This window comes from Saccostrea echinata, unplaced genomic scaffold (assembly GCF_033153115.1).
Source record: "Saccostrea echinata isolate AGI-Se365-2 ecotype Australia unplaced genomic scaffold, CSIRO_AGI_Sech_v1 ptg000029l, whole genome shotgun sequence".
NCBI classification, from domain to species: Eukaryota; Metazoa; Mollusca; class Bivalvia; order Ostreida; family Ostreidae; genus Saccostrea; species Saccostrea echinata.
In genome coordinates this window covers 6,471,170-6,492,619 of record NW_026889778.1, presented here as the reverse complement: position 1 = coordinate 6,492,619, position 21,450 = coordinate 6,471,170, and the positions used below count along the sequence as shown (strand labels likewise).

The window sequence follows — 21,450 nt, the reverse complement described above, 5'->3', positions numbered from 1 at the left end:
AAGTATCTAGGTAGTATTATTTCCTTACCTGTGCAGTAGGTGGGCCAAAACCTTGGTTTAGGTTTCGACAGCTTACCTGCCTTATAATACCTATATAGTTTATATATTCCACCAGTAAATGTAAACTGTTAAATAAAACTGAAAGATACTGACATCCATGTCAATTGTAAATAATTCATGCTCACAAATACTAGTATGCAATGCAATGATATAAACATTTTATTAAAATACCACTGACTGGATTTTATAAAAATACTCTTTCTTAAAACATTTACAATATCTCAGCGTTACAAAATGATACATTCAGTTTATTTACAGAAGAAAAATGTTCCTAAATGGAGGCATGTACTAGGCTGTATTTTCTCAAGAGTGTGTGTTAGTTTCGCGGTCCGTATCGTTTACTATATCATACAATTGCCATGAACTCGGAATAATCTTCCCCAGAGACTCAAGGTCTATTGATCCGTGGCCTGCAGGCTGGAGATCGGGGCCAGGAGTTTTACTCAGAGGCTGTGTTTCTGTGTGCTCTCAGTTACAGAGAGCCTGGGAAAAAAGGTATGTTATTTTATTTATCCATGCACACTTCTTCAATGAATATTGATTTCAAATCTGTAATTCATTTTTGCAATGAAATTTTTAAAATTTTAATGCTTGCGTATCATCTATAACCTATATAATTCAAACGTCTTTACAGTTTTCTGTTGTAGAGCGTTTTCACAAGCAACTGAATACATTATGAGAATGTACGATGCTTTTTCACTAGCTAGCTTTCATCTAGAGTGTTCCTTGACGTGATGGGAATTATGATCCTTTACAGCAGAATTGTCGTCAAGCTCTTAATAATATATTAAGAACCATTTAAATTATTTTTTACCGTTCATAATTTCTAACTAAATCTAAGTGTTAGTGACGTAAAATGAATTTTTAACATTACGAGTTACACGTAGTTTGTGTCACATGTTCCACAGAAATGGTGCAGTAGATGCCGATACGACTTTTACATAACTCTGCACAATCGATGCATTGAGTTGTATCTAAATAAGTAGCTCTTACGAATAACGGAATCAATAATGCTTTAGCTCTATCTGCAGTGTATGTTATATCTTCACACTTCCCTTGTAAGAGAAAACACTATTACACAGTGTATTTGTAGTCCATGTACATTAAAACATCAAATCAATACATGTTTTGATAGAAACCTCTCATCGTTGCATCACAACATATAAAATGCAAGTACATGTAGAGATATTGCACGTAGCAGCTGAATCGTAACTGAGTTATCAGATGAATTATTTACTAACTATAAATCATCTTGTACCGATGTAAGTATTCTGAAGGGAAATTAAGAAAATGGATGCATGCGGAAATATCAAGTATTCGCCTCTATTTTTGATCACTTGTATCACATACTGAAAACCAGGGCAATAATGATGGTATTGTTTCATGAAAAATAGCTATAAAATATAGTTTGGATGTTTTCACAGACTAAGAATTGGTATCTTAAAAATCATTTTAAAAAATGCATGTTCAAAGTGAGTTGTGCTTGTGAAAGATAGTTGCGGGATATATTTTGTTGATAAATTACTGTACCTTCAATTAATACATTAAGTTGGGAAGTGTTTGATAAACCTTTCCTATCTTGCACAAAAAATTAAACGCTCATTCCTCCAGAACCAATTCAGATTCTGTTTTCTTCAGCAGAAAAAAAGACAGAAATCAGGCGTGGTCTTGTATTTATTGTTCATTAATTTTTATCTAATCCTTGGAATAATTAGGTCAAGAAAAAAAAAATTTCTGATAGCCTTATCCATGTGTTTAGAAAACTCTCATGTCAACGTTCTCTTTTGAGGTAAAATGGAATTCACAAGCAAAAATACATTAGATGTTGATGAAATTTTTGAAACTTTGGAAGAATCTGGTTGATCAAATGAAGCAAATGAATTCAGCGCTTTTATAAGAAATTTACACCCATTAACAATAATACATAAATATACATTCATCTCTGTAAAAATAATTTCAGGATTATATTAAGACAAATTTATAAACCATATACTAATGCGATATTATTTTCATTCGAGGGGTCATTTTCATGGGCAATCAAAATTCATGGGGACGTAATTTCGTAGATAATTCGCGTATAATCAGATTTACTGAAGCGCCATGTTGACAATGTTACGATTCGGGAACTCTAAATTCGTGGTAAATAATGACCCACGAGATCCATGAACATTGGTTCCCTACGAGCAACGATGATTCCACTGTCTTGTTAACATGCAACTTCTATTTTTCTAGATTTCTGGCACCTACTGTACAAATTACGGCGATGACTTATCCGCGCTACAATGCTGACTTTGCTGTCAAGATTTTGTGTCTTCTATTTGTACCTGTGGTCACCCTGAATAAAACAATTAGTGAGTCTGAATTTATTTCACAGCAATTGTAAAAATAAATAAAAATCAAGCATTCTGATATTTCACCTTCAGAATACAATTATCATGCAAATTCAACCATTTTTTCTTTGCATTGTGATGACATAAAGAATCTCTTAGAAACGCTATAATTCAAAGGCAAATACACATAGAGGTTTGAATTTTTTTCTTTCCTCTCTTCACTTCAATAATTAAGTTTGTGTCTATGCTAATAGTACACCTAGATACTTCAGAGGATAGAAACTGTGGAGGGATATACAACATCTCGTCTGAAAACGAGATCAGCTTAGTGGCAAGCGGAAGACTTCATGGTGGCACATGCGCAGTGACTTTTCGCACTGATAACCATAGCAGTTTAAAGTGCGGGAAAATTTGCATTAAGATGACAATCTCTCAGCTTCAGACTTGCGACATGAAAATGCTGTTCGTACCTGTAGTATTCGACAAATCAAAAGTCGAAAATCCTAAGGTAAGAATATATTTTGGGTCAGTGATGTTAAAAATTATATGATCAAATTCCAACGTAGGTGACTCATTTTGACACACGGTACGCAAATCTCATTCTCTATTTTCGATGGCCAGCAGGTAAAAGAAACATTTCAATAATGGTGGTCAGGATAAAAAAAAAACATCACTGAGTGCGGGCGATTGAGTTGTTTATACTTTAATATTTACATTTCCGAGTATTTTTCCTTAAGATTCTTTGCAAATTAGATGATTGTTCATTTTCTCATGAACTACCATGAGATGAGCAAGAATATCTCCATTGTGACGACATAATATCGTACTTGAGGTCAAAACTATAGTGCAAACTGTTTTGCTTCAAAAATGACAGTTGAATGGCGTAACTTGTGGAAACTCATCAAAAAAATAATGTAAATATAAGAAATGAATTTAATTTTTGAAGATTCATGAGGTACATGAACTACAACGCTTCACGCCGGCATATTTATCATGAAGCGCTAACGCGCTTCATGAAATATGCCGGCGTGAAGCGTCGTAGTTCATGTCCTCATGAATCTTCAAAAATTATATTCATTTCTTAAATATTTACATTTCCAAATATTTTCCCTTAAGATTCTTTGCAAATTAGAAGACTGTTCATTTTCTCATGAACTACCATGGATGAGCATGAATATCTCCATTGTTACGCCATAATACCGCACTCGACGTCAAAACTATAGTGCAAACTGTTTTGCTTAAAAAATGATAGTTGAATAGCGTCATTTATGGTGACTCATCAGAAAAATAATGTAAATATAAGAAATGAATTTAATTTTTGAAAATTCATGAGGTACATGAACTACAACGCTTCACGCCGGCATATTTATCATGAAACGCTAACGCGCTTCATGAAATATGACGTCGTGAAGCGTCGTAGTTCATGTCCTCATGAATCTTCAAAAATTAAATTCATTTCTTAAATAAAGTGTGGTTGTTAGCTTCGGTACGCAAATAATTTTTTTTAAATTATAAGATAGTTAACATTTTTACTGTGTAATATGTGGAGATAACGAACAGCATTCGAGCTTAAAAGTCCATTAAACATTCAAAATAGGAGCAAAGCAAACACGGACCTCTAAGACATCAGAGGTCGGAGCAGGTGCCATGGAGGAGTGAGCATCCCCTGCCAACCAGTCACACCCGCCATGTGCTCCTTGTCATGATCGGGAAATAACAGAAAAATCCGTCGAAAATTCAGCTTGTAAATAATGGCCTAAAAATTAGTATGAAAAAAGTCAGTAAGCATTTGACTTAAGGTCAAGATCTAGTAAATGACTTTAAACTAACTTTTTGGTGCTAGATCCATTATGACGTCATAATCAATTTTACTTTCTTTTTCCCGTACTTTACGGCTCTAATAGAATTATGTAGAAAATAAAGTATTTTCATGGAATTCAATTTGAAATCATGTGAAAAGTAATTCCGATACCTATATTCAATTTAATATTATTTTAAAGAAGAGGCCAAGAACATACAAATTATCGTTTTCTAAGAGACTGTAGGCAATCTGGATACATTTCCTTTGTCTGATATGGAAAAAACTCCCGTATTCATGTCTGGTTTTCTTAATTTTTTCATTGAAAATGACAGTTTAAAATATGATTTTTCACCTTGTTCATCTACAAATTATGCCCCGAAACACCTTATTTGACCAAGCTAAAGTTATAAAGCATCATTAAAGGAATATTTCTCAAATTTGAGAAATCTGTAGGCACCTTTCATTTACTAGATCTTGACCTTAATGAAAGATTGTATTTGCTGACAAGGTCATTGTATCGACGATAAAATTTACGAAATGATGACTTTAAACGAGACTGCTGAAATTCTTGTTTCATCAACTTGATTACTCTGTTGGATATTGCTAGAAATTAATTATTCTTAAAGATATATTGACTGAAGAATATATTTTTGTTTATTTTAGGTTCAATATATATTCTTAAAAGTAATCAATATGAATGACTATTACATCAATAAAGAAATACTACAGAGAACTTAACCATAAATAGGATTTTCAGAGAGATGGTCCAGTTATTTTGATATTGGACTGGGTATGACATTAGCTATCGTTATTGACCCAAATGCGTCGCATCTAGTTAGATGTCGTTTTTCCGGTGTGACGGAAGTACCCAAATTAGTCCGCAAAAGTAATCCATTTAAAAATGATTCTTATCTGTCAGCTTTTGATAATGAAGAAGAAAATTATTGTTAAAGAATAGCCTAACATTTAATGTAATAGATGTATGCCTTTGCCAATGATTTTGTTAAACAGAATTAAATAGAATATATGTATTTGTGCGTTTTAATAGCTGTTGGTTACATCTATATGTTAATGGAGGATATAACAAAAGGTTATTGAATGACAAAAATTAGCCAATCGCCTTCAGCTTTAATATGGGCAACATTTTAGTCCACGGGTCCACAACATATACCCATATGTTTCACCGATATTCAGCTAATACAGTCATGTATAAATGTACTGTATATGTGATGTTATTACCTAGCTATTTTGAATAAATGTCCGCCTCATACTTATTCGTACTTAGTTTTCACTAATTACATTATGTAAAAAAAATCCCCTTCTTCATTATTAAGGCTAATGTGCTTACTGTTAATTTCAGAGCTTCGATTGCCGATCGCCTTTCCCCGACGCTTGGTGTCCATCGGCTGACGTTTTATACGTCCTCCTGACGGAGAGCAATCGGTATCCCCGGACAACAGAAAACCATTACAAGTTTGAAATTGACGTCACGCCACAGTGCGTCACCAAGAGAGACAAAACAAAAGAGAGAGAAGCCAAAATCTGTAAGATATTATAATATTGTAAATCGTAATGCATAAGTGTATCAGCTTCCTTGCTATCTTCTCTATTTCTCCCGCTTCATGAAAGTTACTGGTAACAAATAAAAATACTTCAATCCAAATATGAAATCTGGTTTCCGATTTTCAACACATCTTCTCTTACAAAATCCTCAAAGAACAGGTTTCTGCTTCATGTTTTTATCATCCTCGTCCTTGAGACGCTTCATTCAGAGATAACTATTTGCTGTTCACAATAACCGGTCCACCATTTGCTTTTTACAGTACCACTAAGTACTGCATGCTCCTTTTTCCTTGTAATCATGTAATCTAGAGATACTAATTCAATTTTCTCTAACCAGTTATCATATATATTGTTCTATTCATTTTATTTGTTTAATTAAGCGTACACGTATCATGAGAAGAAAAGTGTAAGAGAAAAGTGGATCTATATAGAGGGCGTTATTGTCAGTATTTGCCTCGCTTCTATTTTCCTGGTGGCTCTGGTTGTTCTGTACTGTTACTACAAAGCTCAGAAGGAAAACGGACCATCCCGTAGTGATGTTCCCAAAAGTTCAAGTAAAAGTATTTACAAGAATTTTTATCCTATATGTAGTTCAATCGGGGATGTACAGATAAGTCTGCAAAGAACATCCTCAGTACCATCTCAGTTAAGTCGAGCTAGAGACCAGATAGAACAGATTTACTATTATATATTTATATTTCCAAATATTTTTCCTTAAGAATCTTTGCAAATAAGAAAAAAGTATACATTCTCATGAACTACCGTGGGATGATTAAGAATATGCTTTTTTGATAGCCTTATTTGATATCACTTCGTGTTGCATAAGAATAACACTTATTGATTAAATCTAAATGCAGTTTTGAAAATACCAAAAGATTAACAACAACAAAACATATTTTTTTCAGAGCCTATTCTTTCAAATGTCAGATCAAAGTTGCCATTTCGATCTCATAAACGAAAGAGTCATGACAGCGCAAGATCTTCTGAAAGCTACCAGAAAATTATGGACACTGACCAGAATCTCAAACCGGATGTGGAAGTGAGTGATATAATGCAGGACCGCACTGACTCAGCATCCACGCTTGTGGTTGGTCTAGACAATAAGCGGGTCGCAGAAAATCAAGTTTAACAATATATACATCTGAAACACTAATGCCTTTATCCAATCGAAAATTGCCCCAGCGCTAACCAACCAATTTCTATCTCTGTTGATATTCAGGACACGTGTGTAAAATGTTTCGCAAAATATCGTAAGGCATTACTAGAACTCTGTTTTGTGAGTGCCCTATAGTGATCAGTCTGCCTGTCCTTCCGAATTTATTTGTCCGGAGAATATTATGTCTCCCTTTGGCCCATTCAGTCTCAAACTTCACCCATAGATTGCCCGTAGGAAGAGGGTGTGCACTGACCTTGAACCAATTTTCTCGACCAAAGATCAAGATCGGTAAAACCTCTCTGTGTAAAATCCTTGTGTGGAGTATATTTTCTTCTCCCTTTGGTCTTGCCTGGCTCAAACTTAACCATAGAGTTCTAATAGCTAGAAAGTTGCAGTGATCTTGAACCAATTTCCTAAGCATGTGGTCAAGGTCAGACAACCACTTTTTGTAAAATCCTTCTCCGGAGAATATTTTGTTTCGCCCCAGCTCATCTGACTCGAACTTCACCCGAAAAAAATCCCATGGGTAGTTGGTGTGCAGTGACCTTAAACAAATTTTCTAGATGAAAGGTCAAGGTCAGAAATCCTTTTTGCATCAAAAATCCTTGTCCAGAGTATGCATCTCTTTCCGTCGCAGTCAGGCTCAAACTTCGTCCATAGAGTACCCGTGGGTAGAGGGAATGCAGTGATGAAATATGAAGATAACGAACAGTATTCAATCTCGAACGTCCAATGAAACGATACAAATTTGGAGCAAAGCAAACACGGACCTCAAAATTTAGAGGTGGGATCAGGTGCCATGGGATCTTGAATCAATTTTCCAATCGAAGGACAAGGTCGAAAAACTCCTCTGCGTAAAATCCTTTTCCGGAGCATTTTTCCTCGGCTACAAATTTACCATAGAGTTTTCATTGGTAGAAGGCGTGCCGTGACCATAAACCAATTTTCTACATATACATGTATAAGGTGAAGGTCAGAAAACCTCTGTGTAAACTTGTCCGGTGCATATTTTCTTTCCCCTTGGCCTTATTTGGCTTAAACTTTACCCATAGTATCCCTATGGGTAGAAGGTGTGAAGTGATCTTGAACTAATTTTCTCGATCAAAATTCAAAGTTGAATACTAGTAACCTCTCTGCGTAAAATCCTTGTCTAAAGCATATGTTCTCTCCCATTGGCCCAATCAGGCTCAAACTTCACCTATAAAGTGCCTGTTAGTAGAGGTTGTGCAGTGTCCTTGAACCGGTTTTCTAGATGAAAGGTCAGGGTTGAAAAACCTCTCTGTGTAAATTCCTTGTTCACAGCATATTTTCTCTCCCCTTTGGCCTAGTTGGACTAATACTTCACCCATAGAGCGCCAATATGTAGAGAGTGTGCAGTGATCTTGTATCAATCTTTATAGATGAAAGGTCTGGGTTGGAAAACCTCTGATTTAAATCCTTATCCTTGGCATATTTTCACATTCCTTGGCCCAGTCTGACTTAAACTTCACCCATAAGAGTGTCCACTGGTAGAGTGTGTGCAGTGTCCTTGAGTTAAGTTTCTAGGTCAGTGGTCAAGGTCATTGTAACTCTGTGTAAAATCTTTTTCTCACATTGTCCCCGTCAGGCTCAAACATCAACAAAGAGAGTCCTTGGATAAAGAGGCTTACATCTTAATATTCTTTACTAAAAGCGATGCCCTTTAAGATGGTCACCATCTCAGATATGTTACGTTTTATCTAATTAACCTCTAGCTTACCATTTAACAGAATGACATCATTTTCAAAAATGTTTGTCTTGTTTTTTTTATTAAATTATTTGAATATTTGATTCAATTGTTATTTAATTAGCTACTGTCATTTTTGCTGATATTTTTTAACTGTGCAATTCGTTATGGCTGTACGTCATATTTTGTACTTTTAATTCATTTGTGTGTGTGTGATTTGAATATGCAAATGAGAACTTTTTTTAGGTAACAGTTGCTTTCTTCATAATTGTCCGTGTTGGACTGCATTGAAATCACGTTTTTGGAGGTATATATGTGTGGGATTATATCCTTAAATATTAAGAGGGCAATATTGTCAATTGTATTTTTTAAACAAAGTTGTACTGTAAGATTATTCTAAAACATTTTTGTCTTTTGCATTTTGAATGTTTTTATATTACATATGCACGTTTTGAAAATCAAAAATGAATCACAACTGAAATCGCTCTGTGGTTATCATTCAACCATTGTCTATTTGCTTGTATTATATTTACATAAGATGTCAAGGTCTAAGTTTCACCTAAAAACAACAAATGGGGTGTGAATAGCACAATAGTCAAAGTTGTTTAAAACTCACAAGCTAATATGTGTATATAATTATTTTAAGGGATGTCAACGAATATTCGAATATTCAAATATTCATTCGATGAGTTGATATTCGAATATGAATTTAAGATTCGAATATTCGGTGTTTTTTTCAGATTTCATAAAAAGAAGTACTGTGATTAATAAATTTTGATTAGAACAGTGCTGGAATTATCCCTGTTTAATTTATTAGCGATCAATTTCGATCGCCTGATTTCTTTCACTACTTTCTTATCTTACGTATCTACTAAATTATTGTACCCCCCGCTTGAAAAGTGGGAGGGTATATAGTGATCGGGGTGTCCGTCCGTCTGTTACGCTTTGGGGTACCTATCTCTTATCCGCAACTCCTCTTATACCACTGAATGAAATTTAATGAGACTTTCACAGAATCTTTGTTACATCGTGCCATTGTGCACCTCCTATTTTACTTTTTGATCTGACACTTATTTTGGGTCTCTCAGGGCAAAACATGGACTTTGCCATTATAATCATATGGGAGGCGGGGGGGGGGGGGGTATCATTTAGTGAGCTCAGTGCTCACAGTACCTCTACTTTTGTTTTGAGTGAGGTGTTTAAGAATTATTCAGTAATGCTTTATGTATAATACTAAACGTACTTTCCTAGTTTTTATTAAATAAATATGATCGGATCTAGAATCCAGGACAACAAAATGAAAACCTTCTTAGAATGTTTAAAAGACGTGAAGAGTATACTTATCAAAATTTGATTGATCATCGAATGAATGTCCGATAGAATTAGTCTGTAATTAATATTGTAAAGGGCTCAGTTTCAGAATAAATATGTAAATTACTTGATTATCTCGGGTTGTACATATCCTGAATTTTATATTCATTATCGGAAAACTAGTTAATTACCTAGGAAAATTGTCTATGGAAATATTTGTTTATAATTTAAAAAACATTGTATCAAAGATTATAATCATATCTCTTATTAGGCTGATAATTGTAATTAATTACACGTATTGAAATCTGAACAGTATACGACTATCTTGCCTTTGGTAAGACGATTGGTTCCCCAGTTGGAGCTACTATAAATACACATGTATCATTTGTTAAATTAATACTTTTCTACATTTAAATCAATTATTTATTTCAAACATTCACAAATATCAGATGGAATTCCTTATCGTACACCTACAAAAGTCTTCATACACTTCCAATATAAGTATACCTACTCTAAACCTTTCATGAGAGTAGGATGATGCATATTTAAAATAAACCAGATTTTATTTATATTTTATCGAATATTCGAATGTACATGTATTCGAATACTTTCATTGAATATGCGAATATGAATTATTGACAAAATTGACATCCCTACCTAATTATTATATATCTAAAATTCTACATATTGTAGTAAGCGAAAACTGGAAGATTTTTCAATGAATGGCAAGTACTATTATAGAAAACCTGGAAGGCTAATTTTAAAGGTTAAATCATTTATATGTACATGACTGTATAAGCCTCTGATAAGTCCAATCATTATACTAATCTGACGTATTTATGCATGTCAAAACTTACTAGTATTATTGTAAATATTCTTTGCAATGTTATATTTTGTTCTATTCAACTGTCAATAAAAAAAATACACGCTTCACATTCTTCCATGACATTAAATTCGAACTGTTTTTTTTTTTTTTAAACAAGATTTAAAGATCTGGTTTAGTGGGACTGACATACTCAAAAGAGGAAGCCATCAGAAAATATATCTATAGCATGTATTAATTTGTTTAATTCCTATTATTTTAGGAGGTTCCTTTATAATACGAGGGGTGATCAAAAAGTTCGCGAACTAATTGAATTATTTCTTTAAAAAAAATAAAATAACGTTTCAGTGTTTATTATTTTTTTTAAGTAGTCCTCTCCAATTTTTAATGCACATCTGCCATTGTTCTTCCCATGCGCGAATCACGTGATCCAGGCAGTCACGTGACATGCTCTGAAGCAGTCTGTTCAGAGAAGCTAAAAGATTTTTCCGAGTCTTATATTTCTTACCATGCAAGTTATTTTTTATAACAAAAACAGTCCATCTGTCAGAAATGGCCAAATCTCGGCGATAGGATGGATGGATAAGGATATCCCTTCCCACAATTAGTATGGTGACCCATCAAAACCCGAGTCCTCTGTCTCGGGAGAGTTGTTTATCCAATGTGGATAAAGGATGGGCGCCTTCTTTTCATCATATCTCATATGTTTATAGTCTAAAGTAAACGATATTTTAGAGCTTTAATAATTATATTATTGTTAAGATATACATGTACAACTATTTTCCTAATTGTTACTTGACGATGTTTCATAACAAATTACTCAACTAAGGACACATCTTTTCCCCGGCTTGCTTTCGCTGGGCAACAGAACAACCATCATTTTTAACCGTCTCCCTGTCTTTACTTAAACAATCAATCCAATTAATGATTGAACTTCTGGTAAGTCTTTTGTCTTCATAAACCTTGTACAAATTATCATATTCTACTGCAAAGGAATTTCCAAGATATACGTTAAACTTTACAGCCGTTCGTTGCTCGAGTACGACCGAGTCAACCATTTTTTGTCACAAGTGACCTACATATTGACGTCATTTTCACATTGTGACGTCACAAACACGGAGCAAGACATTATTTAACATATGCTATTTATAGAACATGTGTATGACTATATGTGTGCGATCTGAATTGTGGTTTTGTAAATACATGTATAGAGATAGTTCGCGAACTTTTTGATCACCCCTCGTAGTCTCTTTTAGCATTTTTTTTTAAATCCTTCGGTCGTACACCAATTGATATATACTGAATGGTTTCAGTCGTTGCCTGTCTCTGTATGTTATACGTAAGATTGATTGATTGTATGTAGTTTTACGTCCCATTCTAGAATTTTTCACTCATATAGAGACGTCACCATATACCAATTTTGACCTTTACTCGGCACTCAGGGTCATTGAGCAGTGAGGGATCTTTATCTTGCAAATACCTGCCGTGACACGGGGCCTCGGTTTTTAAGGTCTCATCCGAAGGACCCGCAGCTTTCACTTCAAAGTGCCGAGCGCATGGCGAAGGAACAGTTGCTACCCATTTAGGTCAGTCGCGGCCGAGATTCGAACTAACGACCTCCCGATTACGGAGAGAGCGCTCTACCGACAGAGCTTAATACGTAAGTAGTTAGGTAGGTATTTCACATTCTCTTCCTCTCCAGAAGCATCGGGACTATTTCAACCAAACTTTTACAAAGCATTCTTGGTTTAGGAATATATTTGGTTAATTATATATAAAGATTGAAGGAATATTTCTTTTAAAAGTTTGAAAAATAGAGTGGCTTCATTTATCAGAGCCAAAGAAAGTAATATAAAAACAAAATGCCCATGAATTGTAAATTTAATTTTATTCAAATCATAGTCACCAGGGCTAGAAAACGGTTTACAGTAAGGTGTCAAATTGTAAAATTTATGTATATAAATCTTTAAGCAGGACCACATTTGGCCATTTGCATAATTATGCAAGTATTTCCATGTAGTTCAGATTCAAATCTGTTCAAATCGTTTTGTTGCCTTGGTGAGGCCCCATTACGAGTCCGAGGTTATATATATATATATATATATATATATATATATATATATATATATATATATATATATATATATAGACATAAAAATATTAATAACAAAGAAGACGTCCATGGACAACAACGCTCACTCGACGTAAATACATGTACCTAGATATTTGAAATCGATACTATAACCATTAAATTTTTAAAACATATGAATTAAAACAATATATCATTGGTTTATAAATCAACGAGTATTGATGTCCAGTTAACAAACTGTAACCGCGTTGTATTTACATCGAGTTCAAAGTTGGAAATTCTGGAATCTGTTAAATACTGTAGATTTCAACTGAATAAAAATACCGCAAAATCTAAACTCCTTAGTGTGCAGTGTATAGACGGTCATTAAGCTTACAGTTTGATATTTGAATTCATTTTCCATGTAGATGATTTCTATTAGTTTATTTTAGTTCATTGTGAAAAACTTAGTGCAGCATTCAAAGTTTGTAATTTGAAAATAGAAATGTAATATCTAAAATCTTACGAAAACGATTTTTTTACTTAGAATTTCTAGAATAGAAGTAAAGATTCCTAATACGGTATAGTAAACGACCTTTCTTCAAATATGTACGCAAATGCTTCAATCAATATAAATTTGAAAACGTTTTTCATGCACCGTTTTAAACATCTGACGTTGAAAAACTGGCGGCGGCGCATTAGAATGTCAATCAAATATTTCGAACTTTTATTCAATCTTACAGAAACTCGAAGAAAAATTAAAATGCTCACACATGTTAGGTATACATAGAAATGTTCCTTAGTATTAAATTGAATGGTGCGATTTTTTTGTGAAGAGCAAAATGAGAAAGAAAACGCATTAAGATTGTCAAATTGAAACTCCAATCTCATTCGGGAAAGGAGACAAAAAAAATCCCTTAGAAATATAGGCTATTGAATTATTGTTTTTATTGGATTCGTGTACTTGTAAATATACTTTGTTCGTATATTCTAATGATAAGTGTATGATATTTGACTATATCTAAAATCTTTATGATTAATTACAGTGTTTGATTCTGGTAATTGGTATATTTTCTCAAATATTCAAACCGGTGACATTTATCGTTTTTGATATTCCTCCTGCTGATAGGAAACAGTAATACTACAATAATTATTCTAATTCATCCCTTTCTTTTAAAATAATCATTTTAAAACTTCTTACTTCATCAACCAACAATACACCTTTATACACATGGAACAGAATTTTCAAAAGAAATGATAATTTTTGTAAAAGATATGAGCTCAGTCTACGGAATTTTGGGACAACTTTCAAAGAGTGAGCTTAGGATTACCTTTCATTTTATAAAATAAATAAATTTAAAAGCCAATATGATAAAGCAAAGTATTCTTGATTGAGAATAAGGATACTGAAGTTTACCTCCCCTTTCTGAATCTTGGTATGTATTTAAAAAAAGTCAGACATTCAATAAAAAAGTAAAACTAACATAAGATTTTACACTTAGATCTATTCACAATAATAAAAACTCAATTAGCCTAATGATTTATGGTTGAATAAGTACCTATATTAACAGAGCAGATTACAATAGCACCGAGGAAGATGGTCGGTATAATGTGCATAATAAAAACATATGTTTGTAATTTCCCCTGGAGGTATACAAACATGAAATATTTGTCCGTATGAAAGTAAATCTCTTCTAAAGGAAGGATGTAGGAAGCAGATTTATTTCCTCTTTAATTGCTTCATGCACAAAGTGCATACAATGCCTTTCTGTGTACATTAAAAGGACATTAATCAACTATACTGTACTGAACTACGTGGAATAAAATATCTAGTTAATTTGATGTAATATGTAAACGACAGTTTTTACTTGAACCGAGTCTCATCAATCGTTGTAGAATTTTCTTGAACAAGGATGTATAATATATAATCAATGAAGATATTTTTATTTTTAATTAAAACGTCCATAAACCTTTCGTCGTGACTACCAGCAAGATTGTGCAAGATTGAGAGACTGGTGTCAGGGGATTTGTGCCTTGACTATGTAATATTTAAAGCAAAGTAACATGTACTTCTTTAGCCAGAGAATTTTTTAAAACAAATCTGGTTTAGTTATACATTGTCATTATACTAAGTGATTAGCGATAAAAATTAATAGTTTACGGATGTTATCATTAAAAAATTATCCTAAAAATATCTTTACGTCTAGAATTTTTTTTTGGCACTCCTGACCGCTGTAAGATTTAAAATTAAAGCTACAGAGCGCAAAAATTCATAGCGTTCTGGCAACATCAAGTTGTACTGAAATCGTGCATTATTTATCAATGGAGTCCAATACTTCATCGTTAAAAACCGTAAAATTGTTAAACTTGGGTTTATATCACAAATTATTTTCTGGCAAAGTCGTAAAGTAAGCTTAAAGTATAGCAAAAACAAAAATTGTATATTCTATAGATCATTTTACTTCATTGGACAAGCACTATTAGAAATTGAGGTCAATCAGAAACATTCTACTCATCAATTTTTGTTTATATTTAGACTTATTTGATCATTGATAATTCTAGCATTTTTGATGCACTCCTGACGAAGAGAATTTGAGACTTACACATAGAATTGTGAACCATAATTCATATCAGAACATGTTCCCATTGTTTCAGTAAAGTCGCGGTGGCATTGTCTGAATTTCGTTTCAATTTTTCTGTGTTTGGGTTATTTATTAATTTCTTTAAAAATATTAGAAGAAAAGATAAATTCACATCTTGATTGATAAAGTTAAAAAGGGACAAATTTCAATAATAAAATGTTATTAATTTAGTACTAACTTATTCAAATAGATGCTTATTTGTCAAATAATGCTTAGTAGTATAAATAGAAGTCATGGCATCATTCAACTTGGATCTTTTTTAAAATGTGTTACACTCATGTCTGTAAAAATGTGGATCAGAAACACAAATAGATCTTGTAAATGATAGATTTATATTGTTAAAATGTTCCTCGTGTCTTTATTTTCCAAAAAAGGCAAGGAAATTGATAAGTGTTTTTCCAAGTTGTGGAGCAAACATCAAAGGTTGCACTCCTGACATAAATGGGTATGCACAGATACTTGAACTTGATTTATAGTGACTCTCATTTATGCAACGCGTCAAACCAAAGACTTAAAAATAGGAAGTGACTGTTCCTTCGCCAAGCGCCCGGCATTAAAAGTGAAAGTCACTGGTCTTTCGGATAAGACCTTAAAAACCGTGGTCGCGTGTCACAATAGGCGTTGGCACAATGAAGAACCCTCGCTGCTCAATGACCCTGAGTGCCGAGTAAAGGTCTAAATTTGAAGCCCTTCACCGGTATATGGTGACGTCTCTATATGAGTGAAAAATTCTTGAAATGGACGTAAAACAACATACAATCAATCAATCGTTTATGCTGCTTGTGATACATATAACATTTTAAACGTTCAAATGGTATACCAGTTATTGTTTTGCATTTTAACAATTTTTCAATTACTTGTCATACACATTTCTAAAATCTATGTTTTGACATCTTCACGTTTTTTTTTCCCCGTCGCACTCCTGACATGGTGTAACATTATTTAAGCATCAGCCGTGATCAAGCAAAAGTAACTACAGTCTAAATTTAAAGCTCAATATATTGCATTTTATTAGGAAAATCTTTATTTCTAATATAAATCATTTTCATTTCTTTAAATGATCCTCAAAAAACATGAAATTTTCAAAATGTCACAAAAAGGTGTGGCATTCCTGACATTTTAGCATCATTTGTGGGCAGAACTTTTTGTGTCTTAAGATATCAATGAGATAATTAATAGGAAATTAGCTATATATAGTATAAAAAGACACATGCGGAGCTATAGAAATTTATTCACATGGTTTGTATTTTAGAGCAGGTTTACAATAATATGTCATTTTTTTAATTCACCCGAATAAGAAACTTCAAGAGTATTGTACAACAACGTTTTCGAGAAGTGATGTTAATCAGATGTAGATACTCAAACACTCCAAGGAACTTTCAGAAAATTTGAAAGAACAAAGTCTTACCAAAATCAATAAAATCAAAACGTACGACTTCAACACTTCATACAACCATTCTCCACGATGAATTAAAGACAAGACTCTTTGACATCATAGCGAGGAATTAAAGACCAGACTCTTTTACATCATTGAGAACTGCTTCTTCAATAGGAATGAAACTCGAAAGTTTGCATATTTTGTCATTGATCGTAATCAGACTTATTTTGTAAAAAAAAAAAAAAAAAAAAATTCTGATTCTACACAAGTACTCCGAGGTTTATATTAAAACAATGCTTGAATTTCTCATTGAGAATATCTTTGTGCATGTTTTTTTTAGACCAGGTCTTCCAACAATCTGTTGGAGTTACTATGGTTACTAATTTTGTCCTGTTATTAGCAGATCTGTTTTTGAATTCATATGACAAGGAATTTACTCAAACACTAACATGAAATGAAGAAGTCTCTTGTTGTGGTCTTCAAATCGTCCGCGTGGCGCAGTGGTTAGAGCGTTTGCTCAAGAGTTACGGAGTAAGGAGTTGATCCTTAATTCGTGGGTTCGAATCCACTGTGTGACGCGGAGACTAGTCCTTTGGATGAGACCGTTTAAACCAATGTCCCGTCGTGTCGCAGTTGTTACTGGCACGAAAAAGATCCCTCACTGCTCAAAGGTTGTAAGTGCTGAGTACAGGTCTTAATTTGCAAGTGGTGGCGTCTCAATGTCAGTGAAAAATTCTTGAAAGGACGTCAAGCAAATAAACAACAAAAAACGACAATTCCATTCGACATTTTGATATACCGATGACTTTTAATCAATTAGCAGTATACATTTTCCTTCCTACGTTGATTCGATATATCCCACTGAACTCAAAATAAAAGAAACCACAGAGTGTGATACATTTGTTTCATATTTTCTTATTTTATTAGACAAAGACACTGGTGGCAAAATGACAACTAAACTTCATGATAAATGTGATAACTTCAACTTTTCTTTCGTCAACTTCCCTTATTAATGTAGCGATATACCATTATCACCTGCATATGGATTTAATGCCTCCCAGTTGGTCCGATACGCAAAAGCATGATACTTGGATATCAATAGTCTCGTTTAAGGTTTTCGCAAATTCTATGGTCGATACAATGACCTTGTTTGCAAATACAATCTTCCGTTAGGTAATGTTGACTGGCGTTTTTATGCAAAATGTTAGGCCATTATTAACACACTGAATTGTCTACGAATTTTCCTTTTATCTGACCATGACAAAGAGAACAGAGTGGATGTGACCGGTCGGCAGGGGATGCTTACACCTCCATGGCACTTTATCTCATCTCTGTTTTCAAAGGTCCTTGTTTGCTCTGCCTATAATTTGTATTGTTTAAATGGACTTTTGAGAAAAATCTTCACATTTCATTCTCAGTCCTAATTTATAACAAAGAAATTATTTCCTAAACTAAGGAGAAAAATGACTGCTAACGAGGTTGGGACCACCGACTAATCTCCATCTAATACAATGTGTCCCTATTGCATCACACGTGACACAAATACATGTATACATGCATTGATAAAGATATTGAAATGTGTGCAGTGCTTCAAATTATCATTCACTGAGTCAAATATATACATGATAGTAGCACCATCACCATGTTGTATCAACCTTGTCTGTTGACATCTTAGGAGTATTAAATCAGAGAGTGTGATTATTAGACATTGTTTCAATTGGCAAGATTTCTACAACAAAGAGGAATGTCATCGAAGAGATACATATGTAGAGTATCTTTGTCTTATGACCCTTTTCAATAAACCACCCATTACCTTTTAGTTTTAAAAATTATGTCCTTTATGCATTCATTAAACTTTCCCCAAAGAAAACGTTTCAAGGTTTCAAGGATGAAATTCCATTTGACTAAATCATAATGTTTTTAAAAATCTAAGAAAACTTCGTCGGTTTTGAGTCTTTGTAAGAAAATGTGATATATATACCAAACCAAAGGACACATTTTCCGAGGGCAATTGTGGATAAAGAAACGTGTGTCATGCACGTGAAATATTTTTGTTTTATTTCTCCTTTCTTTTGTCCTGTTTTTCTTGTTGTTTTTTTTTTCCTTCTCAGTACCCTTTTTGTTCAAGTCAAGTACCATTTTGTGGATTTTCTATTTTTATTTATTTTTTTAAACAATGAAAACAATTGTTTTTATTTAAAAAAAAAAAAAAACATCCGCATTTATGCCATTTAAATAGAAAAATAGTACAATTACTGGTTTGTTCCCATTTCGCCTTAACTGTAAAATTTGCTATCCCCATTTCGCCTTAGTATCTTCTGGGATTTATTAAGGCGGAATGGGAACTTGTGTAAACATATAATTATGCATATAAGTATTGTTTGCATTGCATAGCAAAATTTCAAAGATTTCAGAGATTTCAAATTATTTGCTCACAGTGAAAATGAGTGATTTTATGAAAATTATGCAAAAAATGATCCAGAACCTAAAACAAAATAGATGAAAAAAGTGAAGTCAATAGACTCTAAGCATAAAAATACAGTGGAATACAGATTTAGTTCATGAAATATGAAGATAAAGAACAGTATTCAATCTCGAAAGTCCAATGAAACGATAAAATTTGGAGCAGAGCAAACACGAACCTCAAAATTTAGAGGTGAGATCAGGTGCCATGGAAGAGCTAGCATCCCCTGTCGACTGGTCACACCCGCCGTGTGCTCCTTGTCATGATCGGGAAAAAACGGAAAAATCCGTCGACAGTTCTGTGTATATATAATGGCCTAACAATTAGAATGGACAACCTCCGTCAGCATTTGACTCAGTGATAGGTTGTATGTACTGACAAGGTCATTGGATCGACCATAAAACTTGCAAAATGATCACATCAAACGACACTATTGATATCCTTGTTTCATCAACTTGTTTGTCAATAGCTTGCCTCGTTTTAGAAATTGATCATACGTAGAGCATGCTCTTGCGTATCGAATCAACTGAGAGACATAAACCCCATATGCAGGTGATAAGGGTATATTGCTACATAAGTAAGGGAAGTTGACGATTGAAAAGTTGAAGACATCACATTTATCATAAATCCTTGTTGTTAGGTTACCATTAACGTCTTTTTCTAGTAAAGTATCTAAATATGAAACAGATGTGTCAGAATCTGTGATATCTTTTATTTCAAGCTCACTGGGATATACTAGTATCGAGTCGAGTATAAATGAAAGTAGCTATTGTTCATTAATAATATGTCGTCAATATATCGAAATGTCGAGTTGAAAGCCACAGCAAGTGTTTTCTTCTTCTCATGTAGAAGTTTTTGAATAAATTCTGCGTCTCTGAGTATTGTTAAAAAGTCCCATCACATTCACATTGCTACACTGTGGACTTGAAAGATTCCCAATACTATCGACATTGTCATTGCTTCCATATGAAAAGGCTGTGCCTAATTTCCTAATCCAGTATTCTTCTCATTGTCTACGGAAAGGTGTACTCACTGATGGACTATTAGTATGATGGTAAATCTTTTCTAGAATTCTAACTTTCATTGATAAAATAGAATGATCAGGTAAATTAAAGTGCTTGTAGAGAAGCTGCTGGCCCCCTTTTTTATTTGAAATCTGTGACCTGATATTCTTTTATGAAGTGAACCTTTGGTTTCACCAACATAAATAAGCCCACAAATGTTACATTCTATTCCGTAGACAACATTTGCAGATTTGCAGTTCAGATTTTCCCCAGTTTTGGTATAGAAGTCATGTCCTGTCAAATTGCTAGTAAAAGAACAGTTTGTAATCAAAACATCACATTTTCACAGTTTTTGGAAGAACATTTGGAAATAGATGCCATTGGATCGGAAAAGGATTCATCAAATATATCATTAAGAGAAACTTTGCATTCCTTCAATTTTGTGTACAAACTGTTGTTTACTTTTAAGATTTACATGAAACATTTAATCCATACTTATTATTTTCTAAGACACTACATCCATAAAATAATTCACATTTTTATGAATAATTTTTGCAAATTTCTTAGTTTTTAATTGTACAATGACTCTAGAGACCAATGATAATATTTACATATTTTACTGTAATTGTTTTCATTTTACATTCAAAATATTTCTTTTTTAATTGTGTAATTCACTTATCGGTAAAATAAACATTTAATTAATTTACAGTTGTTGTTTTTACAAAGGGATAATCAAATTCCGAATTCGCTTTAAAACTTTTTAACATTTTCATACCTATATTTCACAGTTAAGGCGAGATGGGAACACACCCAATTACTACGTCTCCCAACCTTTCCTTAGCTTTGTAATTTTAAAAAATATTTGCATTTGGTTTTTGTAAATTTAAGAAATAAAAAAAGTGATCCATTCTTCGTGCTGTTCATTTATTTATTTTTATCTACATGTACAATGTAATTTGTTTACAATGTATGTGCTATAATTTCTCATGTATATAGAAGCGTTATAACATACAAATTTCTTCTACACGTTTATGTATTATGTTTATCCTGTACAGAGTACCATACCATACTGATATTTCTGTGTACAAATGTTAGAAAATTATAATAAAATGTGTGTGTTTAGCAAATACCACGAATAAAGAATA

General features: G+C 33.3%; 1 protein-coding gene across 1 annotated transcript; it reads left to right on the top strand.

The window, feature by feature from the left end:
- Positions 1-2,302: 2,302 nt before the first annotated feature.
- LOC133194413 (uncharacterized) lies at positions 2,303-9,743 on the top strand. The gene is made up of 5 exons (XM_061330376.1): positions 2,303-2,411; positions 2,645-2,898; positions 5,552-5,735; positions 6,135-6,314; positions 6,660-9,743. The coding sequence occupies exons 1-5, from the start codon at positions 2,324-2,326 to the stop codon at positions 6,881-6,883; spliced, it is 930 nt and encodes a 309-aa protein (XP_061186360.1). The 5' UTR covers positions 2,303-2,323; the 3' UTR covers positions 6,884-9,743.
- Positions 9,744-21,450: the final 11,707 nt, after the last annotated feature.

Coding starts and splice junctions, on each gene's coding strand:
- LOC133194413 (XM_061330376.1), top strand. CDS start 2,324: ATGACTTATCCGCGCTACAATGCTGACTTTGCTGTCAAGATTTTGTGT. Junction 2,412..2,644: donor CACCCTGAATAAAACAATTA/GTGAGTCTGAAT, acceptor CTATGCTAATAG/TACACCTAGATACTTCAGAG. Junction 2,899..5,551: donor CAAAAGTCGAAAATCCTAAG/GTAAGAATATAT, acceptor TGTTAATTTCAG/AGCTTCGATTGCCGATCGCC.